The following is a 17,818-nucleotide window of genomic DNA, read 5'->3' as shown; positions in this document are numbered from 1 at the left end:
CATCAGGTGAGATTATAGGTTTCTGACTAACCGCTTGACCTTAGTTTAAGTTGTACTCAGTTACTTTAACCATGTGTATGATTTCAGCTTTAATTACGTTGTACGTAGTTATACTAACTATCGGGGGCGAGACTAAGGGTCTAGAAGAACCGCTGATTAATGTTTGAGCATTACATGGGTAACTGTAGTGGGCTATACAAACCTACTATTTAAAGTATATTAAATAGTATTAGCCACAAACCTCTGAATAAGGATCAAACTGGCGAGTTTGTGATCGTGGAGCCCACGCATAGCGGCTGCCGTGAGGCATCTTAAGCGACATAGATTCCTAATGAACGAGTAAATATCAAAGTCATGAGTAAAACAGAATGATCAAACACTCACCTAAATTTAATGAGTAACAAACAACTCTCCTAACCCTTTTCATTTTTGGAGTCAGATGAATAAAAGAGGTAAAACACAAGAAAATGTATTTAATTTAATATTGTTGTGCTGCATAAAAGGAAAGACAGCAAAACGCGAGAATCCTTCTACTGGATCACTGGCTACTGTCGTTGGACCAGTGGGCGGATCTTACACCCCCACCAGTCTTTTTTGCTTCCCTTCTATGTGGCGCAGCCCTCCGTTTGGTCACACTTGCAAAGTCCCTCCACTTATTCCTCACTTCTTCTGGGCTTCGCTCATACAGAAGCATTGAAGCATTTATTTTTTGTGTGATTTCTGTCCAAAGTTTCTTAATTGTGTTTTTTAGCTTGGAGAACAGCTATCATTTTCCCATTTTCCACCTCCTCCAAAATAACTGTAAGTTCTTTCTTTGTAAATTGTGGCTTTCGTGTCATTTTTCTGTCAACTCTCATTAAACCATGGCTGTATGGCAAGGGGACTTAAGGCCTTCTGCTCTTTGTTTAGACCAAAGCCGAAAACGACCCTTTTTACGCAGAAAACACAGTTGTAAATGTGAACTGGTGGATCGACAAGAAGATAACGAAGTATAAAACTCTAAAGATATAGCCTACACTAATATATATTTATGTTACTAAATTAATATCATTGTTTGATAATAATTGTTTAAATTAATATAATATAAAAATTCTTACTTTTGACTCCAAAAACTACCACCGAACCGACGTGAGTCTGATGAGAGCCGACGTGTGGAACACACCAAACAAACAAACTAGCCCGACAGACGCTCAACGACGGCTTGGTGCGTCCCAAGCTTTAGGATCATAAAATGTTCATCAAATCATGATAGGTTGTCCTACCTGCCTGTCAACCTATGCATTTGCATACCTCAATGCAGCCAATAGTGAGAGTTTGAGGCATGGCTACTGTAGCTGCAGAAACAGAGGCTGTTTAGCTGGTGTACTAAAACAAAATCATTTGATGGAATGTTTGGGTTTTAGTAGATCCAAAGTTGTAGTTTTTTTTTTCTTTCAACACAAGCTAAACTTCAAGTTACACGTGTTGCTAACATGCTAGACCTTTTGTTGAAAGTAGCCTCCTAAAACCTGCTGCAACATGCCTTCACCTTTATAGACCCGTAAGAGCGGTATTTGCCATGTTTAAGTTAGGGGAGGTGTGACACTTCTAAAGGGCGTTTGAAAACATGCTTTATTTTTATAGTTCCACTAGGTGACACTAGTAGCATAGAAACTGTCAACCTTAGCTTTAATTGTACACAGATACATATTTTCTGGTGCCATTCTAAATTTTGCAGCTACTTAAAACTCTCTCTACACAAAGAACCCCAACAGGGTCTCACATACGTGTGACTTTCCAGGTGTGAAGGCTTTTTCTGTGTGACGGCAAAATACTTTTTTTATGACACTGATCACAATTAATCCGCCTTGCTCCAGACTGAATGCAAAGGTGATTTTTGAAATGTCTTCTTTTTCCAAACCTCTCACACTCAGAACACTTTGAATTCTTTCTAGAATGAATTGGCAAATGCCGTTTCAAGTCCCTTTTATATATGAAACTCTTCTCACACTGAAGACACATGAAAGGCCTCTCTCCGGTGTGAAGCCTCAGGTGAACCTCAAGGTTTACTTTTTGTGTAAAGCTCTTCCCACAGTGCTGGCAGGTGAATGGCTTCTCTCCGGTGTGACTTCTCAGGTGGGCATTAAGGTTTCCTTTATTCGTAAAACTCTGTCCACACTGTTGGCAGGTGAAGGGCTTCTCTCCAGTGTGAATTCTCATGTGGACATTAAGGTTTTGTTTTTGAGTGAAACTTTTTTTACACTGTTGGCAGGTGAAGGGCTTCTCTCCAGTGTGAATTCTCATGTGGACATTAAGGTTTTGTTTTTGAGTGAAACTTTTTTTACACTGTTGGCAGGTGAAGGGCTTCTCTCCAGTGTGAATTCTCATGTGGACTTCAAGATTTCGTTTTTTACTGAAACTCTTTCCACATTGACGGCAGCTGAAGTAACTGTTAGATTCGGTCTTCTGAGCTGTTTTTGGTGAGGACTCCATTTCAGTCTTTGTGGACTTTTCCCCAGTAATGAAATCATGATGTTTCTCAAACCGACTTTTCTCTTCCGATTCATTTAGTACATCACTCTCCTCTTTCAACGTCATTAGGTCTAAAGAGAGAAACATATTAATACCACTTAATGGCATAAAGCAAGAGACATCAAAACCAGTATAAAGCCTTCTACACACTGTGCGACATGGATCACGCCAGAAACATATTAATCACTGCAATAATGATCAGATCCTAAAATATTGCCATGTGCCTTTTTTTTTTTTTTTTTTGGCCAGGCAGTGTATAATTTGGTAGTAAATGTTTTTTTTCCCCCAGAGGAAAATGTGTACATTACAAAACTTTTGCAAATGCTTTTAATCACTTAATTAGGAGCAAATCATAAAGTGTAATTTCTTACATGGGGACTGATGAACAAACACTTAGAAGTTGATTAGTCCAAAGTATTGAAAATCAAAATGTGTAAATAAAGCTGTGACAAGAAGTCCGTAGAGCTGGATATTTTAATAAGGATCAAATGACTAAGTTCAGCTTTGAGAATGAAAACCAACCTGTTTGTTCTTCAGTATCTTCTTGTTTCACTGTGATTGCGTCTTCGATCTTAATGTCTTCAGTCTCCTCTTTAATAAATGCCATCGTTATAACAGTAGCCTATGTGACGTGGATCTCAGCTGCTTCAGCAGGAGTTTTTTGTGTGTGCATTTGGACTCTCTGTCATGTTTAATGTGAGAACAATTAACAGAAAGAAAAAAGGTAGCATATTGGCTGTTTATTAGTACTTATAAAGCACATATTAATGTATTATTCTGCGTGACCATATTTTAGATCCCTTAATCCAACCAAACCATACCTAAACTTATCAACTAGCTTACTAACTATTAATGAGCAGCTAACTGGGAGTTTATTGAGGGAAAACTGTTAATTAATAGTGAATGTGTGTTCCTTATTCTAAAGTGTTATTAAAATAAATGCAAATCAAATCTCTGGGTGTGTCTCAATCAGCTCCCTGGGTCAGTAGTCAACAGCTCAGTAAGAGTCAGTCAGAATGATAGTCAATGGCCTTAAACGAGCTCATTAAAAGAAGTAGCACAACAAATTAGTAAAAGAGCATAAATTATAGGCCTAGTTGGTATTGAATTATTTTCACATTACATTTAATTAACTACAGTTCCTAAAACATTTGCTATTTGTTTGTAAAAGCTGTCATTTTTCAGGTTTGTTAGTTGTTCTCGTGGCATTCCCAGTGTTTTGACCCTGCAGTCCTCGTCAGCGTGTGGTGATTCGAGCGAGTGAATCATTTTTAAGCAATTGACTCAGTTGACTCGTAGTTTTGAAGCTCCTTTTCTGTCATCATTAATGGTTAGAGGCCGAATTCACAATACAGGGATCGAGATGAGGCGCACATTTTCTGTTACGGTACTGTTTTACTCACAAAATAACGTTCATTAAGGTTAAACACTTTAAACGCTTAAAAGCACAAACCTTTCTTCAGCCGAGTCACAACAGCGCGGCGCAGACATATGACCTCACATCGCCACACTAAAAGTCCTCAAATAAAAGTCCTGTTCACACGCTTGGTTTAATATGGTTTATAGACGTGCATAGAAATGTTCATACAGAAAACACATACAAATAATAAAACACATATCAGCGGTTTTATTTAAAGTTTTCTTATTGGAGAAATTATTATTTCAATTACACTTTTTGTGTTTAAAAAGTAAATAAATAAAAATAAAAGAATGGGCTGAGTAAATTAAGATAACATTTTCACTTTTGGGTGAGCTTTCCTTTAGTTGAATTTGTTGTTAAAAATGCATTTAGGTTGTAATATGTTAAACTTTAACATATGGTAACCAGGCAGTTGACAGTAGCCTTTGACCACCATGTGGGGAAAAAATACTATGGAAGTCAATGTCTTCTATGGAAGTCAAAATCATCTGGTTACCAGCATTCTTCAAAATATTTAGTGTTCAGCAGAAAAGACACTCATGCAGGTTTGGAACAAATTGAGGGTGATGAAAATTATATAAAAAAAAAATAATAAAAACAAAATTGTGGATGAACTAACTCTTTAACAACTAACATTATCCCAGTCATTACAACCTTTTGCAGAAAGACAGGTATTTTGGCATATACACATTAAAATAAAACTGGTCCACCCTCTCTCTAATGGCTGCTGTTACCTTCGGGTCAACATATGCAGTGTTGGGGAGTAGTAGCAACACTACTAAAGCAACTAAATTTTCAGTATGTGACGGTAGCTCAGCTACTTTAAAAACAGTGCAGCTTTTCCAGTAGCTAACTACGTACGCAAAACAAAGATTAAAATGTCTACGTCGAAGACTTAAAGGGGTCATATGATGCGATTTCAATTTTTCCTTTCTCTTTGGAGTGTTACAAGCTCTTGGTGCATAAAGAAGATCTGTAAAGTTGCAAAGACTAAAGTTTCAAATCCGAAGAGATATTCTTTATAAAAGTTAAGAGTCAGCCACGGCCTCCTAAAACGGCTCGTTCTAACACGCCCCCACATGTCTACATCACTATGTGGGAAGATTTGCATAACGCCGCCCACATGTTCACGCAAAGAAAGAAGGCGTAACTTTTATTCTTGCTGTAGTATTGTTGCTGCTGCCATGTCGTGAAGGCGCTGTGTGCTTTGTTGTGAAAGCGAATACTTTGTTTCGCCTTCCAAAAGAGGACGATATCTGCTTCGTCATACCTAGAGCTGATCCGTGCTGGTCGCTGAGGAAATACTTCAACTTTGCGCTGTCGATCGCCGGATCGGCTTTCACCGTGGACGAAGCAGGAGTCTAGCCCGGGGTCGTCACATGTGGTTGCCGCAGGCATCACAATATGGTAAAGGCAAATACACAAAATAATGTTCTTTTTAGCAGCATCATATGACCCCTTTAAAGCACATATAGGAAGTGAATAATAGCCTTTATAAACTGATTCTTTCCTGCTTTATTGCACTCTATATCAAATGTCTATTATACAATGATGAACCGTCATAAAATAATATGTCCCCCCACAGTTTTGTAATGAACACTAATCGAACAGAATATAAAACCGCGATATAGTAGTGTGCTTATCATTTGGCAAAGGATGGTTGCGGTGGATTCCACGCAAAGCGCAGTGTTCGTGCGCAGCTGATGATTGACGTCTCAGAGCGGCTCCATTCACAGTCAGTAAATACAGCATGTGATGTGAGTCAGCATCATATGACCCCTTTAAAGCACATATAGGAAGTGAATAATAGCCTTTATAAACTGATTCTTTCCTGCTTTATTGCACTCTATATCAAATGTCTATTATACAATGATGAACCGTCATAAAATAATATGTCCCCCCACAGTTTTGTAATGAACACTAATCGAACAGAATATAAAACCGCGATATAGTAGTGTGCTTATCATTTGGCAAAGGATGGTTGCGGTGGATTCCACGCAAAGCGCAGTGTTCGTGCGCAGCTGATGATTGACGTCTCAGAGCGGCTCCATTCACAGTCAGTAAATACAGCATGTGATGTGAGTTAGAGCCCTGCATTTCAGCCCGGGCCCAATGGGCCCCGACTTTTTTACGCCCCCTCGGGCCGGGCTTCGGGCCAATTTTCACGTCATAGTTCAGATGCGGGCCGGGCCTCCGGCCTGTTTTAGCATTCTCCTTATTTTATATTTTAGACATTCATCAATTAGTGGTGAAAAATTTGCCATGCTGGTGGAAACAACACGAGACCGTGCTACAGCGACTGTCAAGAGTGCCTCTTACGGTATTTAGTGTCCAGCAGCAGCATGGACACAGATCACAAAATCACTGCAGGCCAGTGAGCAACAGTTGACCCTGGATCTGCCAGAAATATGAGTGGCTTTCATGGAGTGCTGAAATGCCATGCTGCGTTTGAAGATATTTACAGTCCATGTAGCTTTTACATTAGGGCACTTGATCTCAACCAGTCCAAACGGGGGCTGTGTGGATGGATCATAAATGGTGAGGCACTAAGCCAAGGGGCATCGTGGTGGATGATGAGGCCGCAGGGTGTGTAGTTGTCATTTTCATCCTGCAGTACTCCACTGCAGCCTCAATCTCCATGTCTGCACCTCTTTTCATTTCGGCGTTCAGCTTTGTTCCTTTGAGGATTCTTTCAGCAAGAGATGCTGCAGAACTGACTCCCCTGACAAAACACACCTCTCTGAAATGTGAGGTGATCCTAGGCCTACGGAGCTGATGCCACTTCTGTTCTGCTGCTCGCTCTCTTGTGGCAGTCTCAATCTTACAGGCCATGTCCAGTGTGACCATCAAGCTCTTAAAGTGGAAGTGCTCCTCCTCAGTGCACACATTCTGTAGGATCAAGCCTGTACTCCCCAAGAGGCAGTGGTAGGGAAGGTGAACAATCTTGGTGCATGTTGACGGACCTCGTGGGCAATATAGGCTGCTGGTAAGAGAGCATGCGCCCCCTTAGTGCCAAGCAAAATGCTGTCTCAACAAGGGTCTTCTCTTCACATATACCCGTAGTTGCTACTAAAGGTTTCTCTGTAATAGCAAAGTCTTTGAATGAATCTCCAGTGGGTCCCCAACCAAGCCCATGTAGAGTGTGGTTCTGTAAAAGACGCACCAACAAGTAAATATGATAGAGAAACAGTTTTAGCACTTTGTTACGATAATACAGCAGGGGTATTCAACAATACCAGCAATACTATACCAACAATATAGTAATAACTTTTACTATATCGCCTATGACCCTGTAGATTGTATAACTATCCATGAACCATGCAGTAATTACAGTGACGAGAGCTAAAGGCAGTCACACACTACAAAATAATCTCAATTTTCCACTTCAGACAATCCTAGGTAAAGTCTTATCTTGATTACCTTGATTGTGCTACAGATTAATGAGATTTCCAATAAAATTTTCCTGTGGTGTGAGGTGTGTCAAGAGTGACTGAATCTGCTCAGATAAATATACAGTGCTGCTTGAAAGTTTGTGGACCCTTTAGAATTGTCTATATTTCTGCATAAATATAACCCCCCAAAAATCATCAGATTTTCATGCAAGTCCTGAAAGTTCACAAAGAGAACCCAATCAAACAAATTAGATGAAAATATATACTTTGTCATTTACTTATTCAGGAAAATTATCCAATATTACATATCTGTGAGCGGCAAAAGTATGTGAATCTCTAGGATTAGCTGTTAATTTGAAGGTGAAATTAGAGTCCATCTGTTCAGAGGTGTTTTTAATCAGTGAGATGACTATCAGGTGTCTGCCCTGTTTTATTTAAAGAACAGGGCCCTATCAAAGTCTGATCATGTTTGTGGAAGTGTGTCATGGCATGAACAATTGAGATCTCTGAGGATCTCAGAAAAAGAGTTGATGTTGCTCATCAGGCTAGAAAAGGTTTCAAAGCCATCTCTAAAGAGTTTGGACTCCACAGGAGATTCAAGACCACAGTTACCCTCCCCAGGAGTGCTCCACCAACAAAGAACACTCTAAAAGCAAGACGTGTAAAAGTCCACTAGGTTTCAAAGGACCGCAGGCTAACTTCTAAGCAACTAAAAGCCTTTCTCACATTGGCTAATGTTAATGTTTATGAGCCCATCATCAGGAGAACACTGAACACCCATGGTGTGCACAGCAGAGTCGCAAGGAGAAAGCCACTGCTCTCCAAAAAGAACATTGCTGCCCATCTGCAGTTTGCTAAAGATCATGTGGACAAGCCAGAGGAATACTGAAGAAATGTTTTGTGGATGGATAAGACCAAAATAGAACATTTTAATTTGAACAAGCAGCGTTATGTTTGGAGAAAGAAAACACTGCATTCCAGCATAAGAACCTTATCCCATCTGTGAAACATGGTGGTGGTAGTATCATGGTTTGGACCTGTTTTGCTGCATCTGGTCCAGGACAGCTTGCCATCATTGATGGAACAATGAATTCTGAATTATACCAGCAAATTCTGAAGGAAAATGTCAGGACATCTGTCCGAGAACTGAATCTAAAGAGAACGTGGTTCATGGAGCCAGACAACGACCCCAAGCACACAAGTCGTTCTACCAAAGAATGGTTAAAGAAGGACAAAGTTAATGTTTTGGAATGACTGAGTCAAATTCCGGACCTTAATCCAATTGAAATTTTGTGGAAGGAACTGAAGCAAGTAGTTCATAGGAGGAAACCCACCAACACCAACAAGTGGTTCTGTACTGAGGAATGGTCTAAAACTCCTTAAAGATGTTGTGCAGGACTGATCAGCAGTTACAAGAAATGTTACTTGCAGTCATTGCTGCAGAAGAGAGCAAAGAAATCAAAGTAAACCAAAGATTCAAGTATGTGAAATCAAAGATTCACATACTTTTGCCACTCACAAATATTTAACACCCGATAATTTTTCTCAATAAATAAATGACAAAGTATATATTTTTGTCTCCTTTGTTTGATTGGATTCTCTTTGTCTACTTTCAGGATTTGTGTCTAATTATGAAAAAATCTAATTATGTTTTGGGTCATTTATTCCGAAATAGAAAATTCTAAATGGTTCACAAACTTGCAAGCAGCACTGTACAATATATTGAATGTTTACGATCAGAAGACCTGTTTGTGGGGGAAGCCTGAGGAAAAAGTGCACAGGCTCTGTAGATTGTCACTTGGGACAAAACAATACTCAATCACAAAACGAGCTGACAGAATTTTACTCACTTCCAGCTCAAGCTATAACTTGTAAAGTATATGTTTACACCATCAACACGACTTCATCCAAAACTTTAATTTACATTTATTCATTTAGCAGACGCTTTTATCCAAAGCGACTTACAATTGGGGAATACATTAAGAGATTCATCTTAAAGAGGCAAACAGACATCTCTTGTCCATTTTGGTTGCCGGCGTTTTGGATGTTAATGAGCATATCCGATGGACATTGTTTATTTTCGTCTTTGGCAGCTCCTGAAGGCTTTGTATACAAAGCAGCACTATGTCAGCGTACAGAGGCGGACTTAACCATTAGGCAAAGGTATGCGACCGCCTTGGGCCCCCAAAAGCCAAGGGCCCCCTAAAATGCTTTTTATATGCGAGATGCGCGTTAAGAAAACACACATTCAAATGTATTCTCAATACTTCAATTTATTCATAGAAATACAGATATTATATAGGCATATGTCGAGGGGAGTTTCACCCTCTTAACCAATGAGGATATGAATGACCTACACATATAGGATCTTTGGCCAAGAACATGTGTTTATATAAAATGGCCACATGAACAGAAAAACATGGACATATTAGGAATAGACTTTTGGAGAAAGATGCTAAACTATCTTCATGGTTTCATCACGAACCTCATTCCTAGCCATCATGTCCTTATTTGGACATTTGAATCAAGAGAAGCTAATGTATACATTTGCGCATGCATACCTCGAATATGACTAAGAGATCTTAACACAGAGAGAGCAGAGAGGAAAGGAGGGGGAATAAGAGAGAGGGGGAAAAAAGCATTTTATTTATTCATTCAATATTTGACGAATTCTGTGACATTGCTCGTTACACAGTAAACTTCTGTTGTGTAGCATTTTGAATGTACAAAAATGAAAGGGTTTGTTTCATTTTCATTGGAATGAAAGATAGATTAATGTTTTCGCCTTCATTTGATTACCAGAAAAATACACAAAACAGAATTTCTAAAAAATAAGTAAATAAAATTAACATTTCATAGGGCCCTATTATTGTATACAAATTAATAAATTAAGTTGTTTTTATTAATTAAATTAGATATGTTTTTGATTAAACCATTAAAATGGACTACTGAAAAATTAAAATGTAAAAAAAAAAGAAAGCGCAGAATTTGGGTCCCTAAGAATGTAATTTTTGTTAAACTTTTAATAGGCCTAAATTGCTGTTAAATTAAACACGAGCGGATTTCATAGGGCCCTACAAATATCATGCATCTGAAGCTATAATTTTAATACTAAGCAACAGTGCATATTATATAGGGCCTATTTTAATTTTTTTAAATGGCGCTCACTCGTTTTTGTGAAAGACCCAAGAAGAACCATGCACAGTCACTTTCCACACAGGCACACTTCATATTTGGTTGAAATAATCCTTAAGCATGTAAATTTAGAATTTCCTTCAGTTTAATTTAAATGTGCAATAAAAATAAATAAAAATATATGTATATTTTAAAGTTTAGAATTAGACAGCCTTGTGTTGTGTAGACAATTGCATAGGGAAAATTACCCCAACGCACCACCTAGTGTCCAACCTACTCTAGTACTATTATAACCTGTTTAAATATGAACAAGGGATTTACAACATTAAAGAAATACTTTATTTATAACATGTACATGAAAAATCTAAAAGATTAGACACAACTATGGGACACGGTCGTGCAGTAGCGAGCAACAGTGAAAGGAACCTCAAGGTTGTAAATGTGTGAAATTGTATAGGGCCCCATTCCTGTATTTTGCCTGGGGACCCCAAGTCACTAAATCCGCCCCTGTCAGCGTAGAGCGTACAAAACCAGAAGTGATGTACAATGGTTTACGGAACGCAGAAGTAAGTTGCCTATATACCCATTGTGATCATACATTATTAATTAGGAAGAATAAAATACATTGGATATTTGTGTATTCATGAAACAAGAATTGATTTCTCTGCGTTCCTTAAAGGGGTAACTTTTATTCTCGCTGTAGTATTGTTGTTTCCGCCACTATGTCATGAAGGCGCTGTGTTTCGTTGTGAAAGCAAAACTACTTTGTTTGGCCTTCCAAAAGAGGACGATATCTGCTTCGTCATGCCTGGAGCTGATCCGTGCGGGTCGCTGAGGAAATACAACAACTTTGCACTGTGGATCACTGGATCGGCTTTCACCGTGGACGAAGCGGAGTCCAGCCCGGGGTCATCACATGTGGTTGCCGCAAGCCCACCGGACGCTCCTTCGTCGAATACAGCGGCCGCGCCATTCTCACGCCATTCGTCGAATACGAATACGGTCATTATCGCGCCATTCTCACGCCATTCTCTGCTTACTCTAGCCCTCTGGCCGTTCCTCACTCTAGCCCCCGGCCTCTGCTCACTCTAGGCCGCCGCCGCTCACTCTAGGCCACACGGGCGCTTTTTATTTCACGTCTTTTGGACAGAAGCAATGCAACACCCGCTGAGTACAACGATAGAGCTTGAAAGATCAAAGACAATTTTTAATATAACTCCGACTGGATTCGTCTGAAAGAAGAAAGTCATATACACCTAGGATGCATCGGGGGTGAGTAAAACGCAGCCTAATTTTTATTTTTGGGTGAATTAACCCTTTAAGCTAAATGGCTATGTCATGTTCGGTTTGTGAACCAATGTTTTTGGGGTGTGTATCAAGGAGGTGTACAGTACAGTGTCTATTCATTAGCATTCCCATTCATCTCAATGACAAGCGCTGAACTGGACACAATCATAAATGTCGTGTGATTTATCAATACACCGACCGCGTGCATAATTATTAGGCACGTTGATATTCTGATGATTTTTTTTCCAAGCACATTTGACCAATTCCAAACCACATCAATCATAATAACTACTATTACTTTTGTATTTAATAATTTATAAGTAATATATAATTGTCCATGAAGGCTGGAAGTGAAAAACTCCTTATATTCAGGTGTTCAAAATTATTTGGCATGTTTTCTTTTACAGATAAAATGAGCCAAAAAATAGGTTTAACGCAGACTGAAAAGTAAAAAATTATTAAATCCCCATGAGAAATATTCAAAACTAATGCAATACAGAAATTGCAAAGTTAAGACATGACCATTGGACAGCAAAATGCTCACTGGGTCAGCGGGGTCAGAAAAAAAGGTGGAGAAGAAAAGACACTGCAAAAGATTTAAGAATTAATGTGAAGAAAAACCATCAGTAAACATTTAGTCTCCAGCGCCACCATTTTCCAGAACTGCAGCCTTCATGGAGTCTCCAGAATTACAAGGTGTCAGGTTCTCAGAGACTTTGCATGGGTAAAAAAAAAAAAACCCTCACTTAATAAGAATAACATGCTGAAGTATTGTGAAATACATTAAGACAAATTTTTTTATAGTCTTTATTGACAGATAAGTTTTGAGTGACTCTTGAAGGACCAGCACTACATCCTCTTGTACCACTGTTTGAAGAATTTATCTTCCAGAATCTGGCAGTAAGTTTTAAGCCACGTTCACACTACACAACTTTAAACGTCGGCAGATCGCTGTGCTGTTCAGACTACTTGACTTGATTGTCTGTCTTTAAGTTGTTGTGGTGTTCACACTACGTGACTCTATGTAAATGATCCACAACCGGGGGTTACACACTACATAAGCTGACAACAACTCTGTCACCCAACGACTCTACAAACCACGTTTTGTCACGAAAACACACACGAGAATTGGAACGGGAATGACGCGAAACAACACGTGAAATAGGAGTTGTTTATTTGAAAATGGATGTCAGGAAGAAATTAGCTCTGCAAGCTATTTGCTCGATGAAAAATTTTGCTACATTTATTGTGTCCAAACTTTTCTTTAAGCTCGGCAGATCGCTGTGCTGTTCAGACTACTTGACTTGATTGTCTGTCTTTAAGTTGTTGTGGTGTTCACACTACGTGACTCTATGTAAATGATCCACAACCGGGGGTTACACACTACATAAGCTGACAACAACTCTGTCACCCAACGACTCTACAAACCACGTTTTGTCACGAAAACACACACGAGAATTGGAACGGGAATGACGCGAAACAACACGTGAAATAGGAGTTGTTTATTTGAAAATGGATGTCAGGAAGAAATTAGCTCTGCAAGCTATTTGCTCGATGAAAAATTTTGCTACATTTATTGTGTCCAAACTTTTCTTTAAGCCATGTTGCTGCTGTTGTTTTTCTTCCGGTGACCTCAACCCATGCCCTGCTCTCTCATTGGTTGTAGCTTGTCACAACACCTGACACGAGGTGATGTCGAGTCAGCCGACTGGTCCAGATATTTGGCATGCTAGATATTTGTTTGCCGTCGGCGCCGTGTCAGTGAGCCTCTTTGATGCGTCGTTGTGTAGTTCACACATAAAGATTGCCGAGTGCCGATCACCCGCTGATTTTCCCCCGATCACATCCCGACCTGTCGGCGAGCTCGTTAACTTGCAAATCGGCTCAAATCGGGTTTAAAATTCTATAGTCTGAATTTATCATTAGGAGCTCATTTTATTCCACCCCATATCCTGAAAAGTCTGTCTTACAGAATTGACTTAAAATGAGGGAGAACAGTTAGAGCAACTGAAGGGGTTGGGGGGTCAATGATGTTCAGGGGGCCCGGAAACCATAGCGGCACCCCTGGACATAGGAGCATGGGACAAAAGACAAGAGCGCACAATGAGGAAACAAACACTCAACACATGTGAACGAATGCTCACAATGAAAACAACATATGGACGAGAGAGCGCATGGCCTGAGTAAACTGGAACTGCATGCTCACACAAAGAAAAGAAGATACACAAGGGGTGACCGGTCCGGATATTGGCCAGGCTAGATATTTGTTCGCCTCGGCGACGCGTCAGCGAGCCTCTTTGATGCGTCGTTGTGTAGTTCTCACACAAAGATTGCCGAGTGCCGATCACCCGCTGATTTTCCCCCGATCACATCCCGACCTGTCGGCGAGCTCGTTAACTTGCAAATCGGCTCAAATCGGGTTTAAAATTCTATAGTCTGAATTTATCATTAGGAGCTCATTTTATTCCACCCCATATCCTGAAAAGTCTGTCTTACAGAATTGACTTAAAATGAGGGAGAACAGTTAGAGCAACTGAAGGGGTTGGGGGGTCAATGATGTTCAGGGGGCCCGGAAACCATAGCGGCACCCCTGGACATAGGAGCATGGGACAAAAGACAAGAGCGCACAATGAGGAAACAAACACTCAACACATGTGAACGAATGCTCACAATGAAAACAACATATGGACGAGAGAGCGCATGGCCTGAGTAAACTGGAACTGCATGCTCACACAAAGAAAAGAAGATACACAAGTGTAAGGGCTCTGTCACATAACCAAGAATAAACCAGACCAAAGTGAAAGAACCCTGACACTACCCCCCCCAACGAGGATGCCCCCTGGCTTTCCCAACAAGGAACACCAAACACAAGACCGACACACACCATCAAAACACAAAATGACAAACAACATGCTGAAGCGGACTTGAGAGGCTCTAGGGTCGAATTGGACTCTGAAGTGGGCTCCTGGGCCGGAGTGGACTCTGAGGCCTCCCGGACTGGATCGGGCTCTGGAGTGGACTCTAAGGTCTCCCGGACTGGTGCAGACTCTGAAGCAGCCCAGGCATGCAGAACAGTCATGAGGTGAAAGGTGAAGTTGGCCATCTTGACTATGGCAGCAGCGGTGAAATCAGGCGGCTCTGTGGAGGCCTTTATGGCAGAGACAGGAAGAGTGGTCTGCTTAGTGACAGCAGCAGTGAGAGCGGGCTGTTCTTAACGTTCTGTAGCGATTACAGGCCCCTCAGAGAAAGCTGTAGAACCAGATGAAGCAGGTACAAGTATAAACCATAGTGACGTACATACAACAAGTACTCCGATATACTTAAAAGTATATGGGTTATATATTGGTTTTACTTCAGGTTCACAATGAAGATACGTAGAAGGATCACAAGTTAGTAATGTGGAGATCCCTGGAGTAATCTTGGAAAGCACAGGAAGGGGATATTGGAGATGCCGGAGAAAGAATGAGATGCAACACAGGAACCAAGGTTCAGGTGAGTATGAAAGATTTGAGTCTGTGTCTTTGTTCAAGGCTAGTTGAGGAGTGAAGAGAGGTGTGTGCTTTTATGTGGTGGTTGATGAGCTGAGTTGATGAGTGACAGTAGTCTATCTGTCTATAACTGAGATCAATAGCTGCTTTTCCACTGTTGGTCCAGTGCGAGCCAGTGCTTTAAACGGGCCGGGCCGGGCGGGGCTAATAGCCTCGGACCTGTAGCACCGAGCCCAAAATCACGATGCGTTTCCACCATCGGTCCAGAAGCTCCGCTGCGCTTCACTAAAACCCTCCCTTTACACGCCTCTCAGGAACAACGTCACGCAACCCCATTATTTCACCAACAAAGAGAAGATTTATCAGAAAACTAATCAGAAAGTCATTGGAACTAGCGCGATCACAAAACGAACATGATAAAAGCAGTTTTTCCAAAAGCAAAAGCATTTTACAAAAATAAGTGATACATTGATCATAATGAATTAATTTATCAGGATTGAAAATTAGTCCAACAGAAATAAAGCGATATGAACTGCTTTGGCCCAAGGTTGTCGTCTGGCCAAAAAACCCGGGCCGCTGGCTCTGAGGCAGCACCGACGAGGCATGATCAAGCCCCGGAAATGACAGTGGAAATGCGACTGGCCCTGGCATGCCCGCTTTTGGCCCGACAGTGGAAACGCAGCTAATGAGTGGTGGTGCTGGAAGAGCCTGGTGAGCCTGTGACAGACTTAGTCTCCTTTGATTCCCTTTTCAACTCCAGTGTTGTGTCCACATGTCCCTGTGATCCCTCCATCTTGTCCCTGTGAAAGTACGGAAGATACTCCCCGGCCTACTTATCAGCAGCCTACTTGTCATTTGCATTTCTTTGCTATTGTTTTGTTTCTTATGAATTGGTTAATCTGTATAAAATGTCAGGGAAGAGCATGGAATTATGTTGTGTGAATGTGAGGGGTAAAGCTGAAATAATATCCAGGTTCATTCTGTTTCACTGGATCTCATGGTGATTAGAGGTATATTTTCATCAGCTCCTTAAACACTGTTAATTACTTATTTACAGGCTTTCAATGTTAAATGTTTGTTTGTCAAATTTTTCAGAGGTGTCTGATAATAATAATGTTGTGTTTTGATGCAGAACCTGATATTGTAAATAAATCACACAGCAGCCTCATCATTGTGTGGGACATATTCATTTCTGACCAAACACAATGCAGAAAAAAACCTGCTACACTATGAAGGGACAACATTTTTCACATGAGAAAAAGCTGGATATTCAATTTACAGGTGATCTTAGTGGATGAAATTGAGAATTTTTTCATATATGCTTGTAAGAGCTTAAAGACTATAGTTGATCATCTGATGCAAAACCTCTTGCCTCTAATTCAGAATTATAGCACTATTTTTACGTATTAACATCACAATACAGTAACAATCTACATTTGATTATTTAAAAGTAAATAAGAACAAAACATCTACAAAATGGCAAATCGTGTGGGGTGTCCTAGTATGCAGTGGTTAGTATCTACTAAAAGTGGTGCAAGGAAGGGCAACAGGTGAACCAACATCAGAGTCACAGGCACCCAAGGCTCACTGATGCATTGGGTCCTGGGATTGATGTGGATGTAACTTTGACATGTACCTCCTACCTAAAGATTGTTGCAGACCACATACACCCCTTCATGGCAGTGGTGTTCCCTGATGGCAGCGGCCTGACACACTGCAAAAACAGTTCAGTAATAGTTTGAGAAACATGACAAAGTGTTCAAGGTGTTGCCTTGGGCACCCAATTCCCCAGATCTCAATTTGATTGAGCATCTATGGGATGTGCTGGATGTCCACCTCACAACTTACAACTTACAACTCACAACTTAATGGATCTACTAATCATAGGCATAACTTGACCTTTGGACTGAACAAGTCAGTCAACTTGGTCAGTCACACTTTAAAATACATTTGAGGTTTTCTATAGTAAACTTACAAATTCACACTCCGTGTTTTTACTATGGTTACACAGAGCAGCCGAAACTGTTTATGGTTGTCATGGCAACCAGATGCATCACACGTGAATTACTTGTGCTGTCTATTTTTGTTGCGCTAGCAATAAACACTTTGAAAAAAATACACTATAAACATGTTTGTCAACAGAATATCAAAGTACGCTTTTATTTTTTCTCACCCACTGCTTTAAAACAGGTTTCTGTTAGACAGCGCACAATATGTGGAGCTGTCCAATCAGTGGAGCAGGGGGCGGGTTAAATACTACACCGACCAACCATCCTACTTGTACAATGACGGAACAACAATGGAGAAGTTAACATTGCTGGTTACCGGATTTTAATATTCATTAATATTATAATATAATATAACCCATTAATATTCTTCAAAATTACATACTAGTAATATGTTACTGTCATGGATCATAGCAACTAAAGTGTCTCAGCTGAAAAAAAGAACACTGTTTACACTACTAGAAGTTGTCGAAGAACTTTGCAAATCAAGTGATGATAAGTAAAATCATCATTCAAACGATGATGAGCAAAATCTTCACTGAAGTGATGATGAACCAGATGTACTCTAGAGCAGTAAGT

General features: G+C 40.3%; 1 protein-coding gene across 1 annotated transcript in view; it reads right to left on the bottom strand.

Moving 5' to 3' along the window:
* The window catches only part of LOC107573893 (gastrula zinc finger protein XlCGF57.1-like), a 10,070-nt gene extending 6,039 nt beyond the window's left edge, over nt 1-4,031 (bottom strand). The window contains exons 1-3 of the mRNA XM_016260342.1: nt 3,965-4,031; nt 3,034-3,193; nt 1,957-2,582 (exon numbers count right to left, since the gene is read on the bottom strand). Of these exons, the coding sequence (XP_016115828.1) occupies nt 1,957-2,582; nt 3,034-3,118 (711 nt within the window). The 5' untranslated portion in view covers nt 3,119-3,193; nt 3,965-4,031. The remainder of the gene's footprint in view (nt 1-1,956; nt 2,583-3,033; nt 3,194-3,964) is intronic.
* Between the last annotated feature and the right edge of the window lie 13,787 nt (nt 4,032-17,818).

This window comes from Sinocyclocheilus grahami, unplaced genomic scaffold (assembly GCF_001515645.1).
Source record: "Sinocyclocheilus grahami isolate Dianchi unplaced genomic scaffold, SAMN03320097.WGS_v1.1 scaffold2062.1, whole genome shotgun sequence".
In the NCBI taxonomy this organism is placed as follows: domain Eukaryota; kingdom Metazoa; phylum Chordata; class Actinopteri; order Cypriniformes; family Cyprinidae; genus Sinocyclocheilus; species Sinocyclocheilus grahami.
Note: the sequence above shows the minus strand (reverse complement) of the source record. Positions and strands in the feature narration are given on the sequence as shown.